Genomic DNA, 2,358 nt, shown 5'->3' on the forward strand with positions numbered 1-2,358 from the left:
GGGGTGGGGGGTGGGGGTGGGAGCACGGGAGGTGGGAGAGGTGGGCTCTCTGACCAGCAGTCCCCTGGGGCCCGGGCTAGGGACCTGGAAGAGCAGTGAGGGGTGCTTGATGGTACACAGGGGCGGAGGACGTGGCGGGGGGGGCCTACCTGTGACGAGACACTTGCTGGCATCCCCAGTGGGCAGGGCATGGATGCGGAAGGGTGAGTAGGGGATCTCGTCACCACCATACTTGATGGTGATGGTGTACCGGCCACTCATGTCCGGCAGGTAGGAGACAGTATATGTGCCATCCCCATTGTCTCGGATGTTGGCTTTCTTGGGCTTTCCCTCAGGGTCCTGGGTGGTAAGCAGAGGTCAGGGCCTGCCTGTGCCCAAACCCTGAGTGGGGAAGTGGGCTACACACAGACTCACTCACCAGGATCTGGACGGTGAGCAAACCCTCCCCAGCATCCCGGGCATCGATGGTGAACTCCACGGGCAGGCTGGCGGGGATGCCAGAGGCGTTCAGGCCGGGGCCGCTGGCCCGCACCTTGCTGGCATCATGGGCAGGAAGCACCTTGATCTTGAAGGGGCTTGAGGGGCAGAAAGGATGGACAGTTGGCCGGGAGTCTGAGGGGAAGACTCACCTCAGACATGAACAGGAGGGATGACTGGGGCAGGGGGAGGAAGGAACAGACCGCATCCTGAGTTTTGTGGGGGGATTAATCGAGGGTACCCATGACAGACCCTAAGAACTTCTGCATTCTGGGGAAGATGCTGTGGTTGGTTTAAAGAAGAGGGTACAGGAGGCTGCCTTCTCCCAGGGCACTCATTTTGTAGGTATGTGGTGGGAAAGCCTGGCCCAAGGAAGAGCAGGTGGGGTGGCTGAGACTGAGAACAGATGAGGCCAGGATGGTGGTGGGGAGGGAACCCCCAGGGCCCCAGCAGAGGCCTGCAGGTAGGGGCCCAGTAGGAGTGCCCCAGAGCTCAGCCACAGCGTGGGAGCCCAAAAGCACTTCTCACCTGCGCGGCACCTCCTGGTCAGCATACTTAACGGCTACCGTGTAGGGCCCATCAGTGGCAGGGGTGTAGTGGACGGTGTGGGTGCCATCTCCATTGTCACGCACCTCTACAGGCTCGGCCACACCTGAGCAAGGGGGGCAGGGTCAGCAGAGCCTCCTCGCATCCTGCCCTGCCCCTTTCCACCCTGCCCCAGACATTCTGTACCTGTGGGGCCCAGCACGGCCACTTGCAGTGGGGCCCGGCCGGCTTGGCTGCAGTCCACTGTGAAGGTCTGGGGTACCCGGGCCCTGACACCGGCCCCCAGCCCCGGCCCTGAGCACTTCACCTTCCCAGGGTCCACCACATCCTTCACTGGCACCCGGAATGGGCTCCCTGCAAGGAGAAGGACGTCAACCCCTGCCCACCTGCCCGGGAAGAGGCCTTCCCTGCCCTCCCTGCCTTTGAAATACCCCCGAGAGGCCAAACCAACATGTGCAAATGCTTAAACTGGGTCAAATAAGCCTGGCCGCAGACTAAGGTGGGGCAAACCTCATGTGCTGGGTCACAGGAAGAAGACCTTCCTGCGATAATAAAGTGCTAAAACTGGATTATCTTAAAATACACTGTGGACCATGAAATTAGAAAAGTGGGGAAAAAATGCCCAATTTCAGCATGCTCAAGCTCTTCACTAACGGAAGACATGACCTGCCCAAGCAGCTCAGCCCTGTTTATTGCAGACAGAGCAAGAAGGCATGAGAGAGAGAGAGAGAGAGAGAGAGAGGCTCTCTGATCCCTAGAGCAGCCTGGACTGTATCTGAGTGACCCAACCTGTGAGGTCTGGCGCTCCAGGCAAAGGCCGGACGCCAGCACTGGGCCTGTGGGAATGAACTGAAGGGTTGTCCCATCAACAGCCACCACTGCTCTGCCTCGGCCACAGCCTCAGCAGCCATGCGTCGTCCCTGCTGCCTTCCCTGCACCCCCCTCACCCACCCACCCTCTGCACACCTGGGATGGGCCGCCCTCCAAAAGTGATGTTGACGTCGTAGTCTCCAGGGGTGAAGGGGATGTACTCCACAATACAGCTACCATCTTTGTTGTCCTTGCAGGACATCTTGGCTTCCGAGGGGCCCTCGATGGCCAGGCCTAGGCCTCCGGTGCCAGCTCCCCTGCAAGGTAACACTCTTATCAGCTCTGCTAGGAACAGTGAGCAGGGAGAGGGAAGAGTCTCTGAAGGGGGTGTTTGGAAGACAGAGGACAGGCTGCCAGGTGCCCGGCTGAGGAGGGATAAACTAAAGGGGCTGGTCTGGAAACACCAGGGGAGGCTGGCTCCCAGGTCACCCTGGAGGGGGGAGGGGGGAGGGGAGGGGGCGAATG

General features: G+C 60.4%; 1 protein-coding gene and 1 long non-coding RNA gene across 4 annotated transcripts in view; one reads left to right on the forward strand and one right to left on the reverse strand.

Moving 5' to 3' along the window:
- Nucleotides 1–1,603, forward strand: part of LOC144237072 (uncharacterized) — a 14,326-nt gene extending 12,723 nt beyond the window's left edge. For both annotated transcript variants that reach the window (XR_013336746.1, XR_013336745.1), the window contains one exon: nt 1,339–1,603. This is a non-coding gene — a long non-coding RNA (uncharacterized LOC144237072). The remainder of the gene's footprint in view (nt 1–1,338) is intronic.
- The window catches only part of FLNC (filamin C), a 26,981-nt gene that overhangs the window by 8,833 nt on the left and 15,790 nt on the right, over nt 1–2,358 (reverse strand). For both annotated transcript variants that reach the window (XM_077770760.1, XM_077770759.1), the window contains exons 24-28: nt 1,990–2,150; nt 1,210–1,377; nt 1,006–1,129; nt 419–575; nt 150–339 (exon numbers count right to left, since the gene is read on the reverse strand). In XM_077770760.1, the coding sequence (XP_077626886.1) occupies nt 150–339; nt 419–575; nt 1,006–1,129; nt 1,210–1,377; nt 1,990–2,150 (800 nt within the window). The remainder of the gene's footprint in view (nt 1–149; nt 340–418; nt 576–1,005; nt 1,130–1,209; nt 1,378–1,989; nt 2,151–2,358) is intronic.

Source organism: Crocuta crocuta, unplaced genomic scaffold (genome assembly GCF_008692635.1).
Source record: "Crocuta crocuta isolate KB4526 unplaced genomic scaffold, BGI_CrCroc_1.0 scaffold266, whole genome shotgun sequence".
NCBI lineage: Eukaryota > Metazoa > Chordata > Mammalia > Carnivora > Hyaenidae > Crocuta > Crocuta crocuta.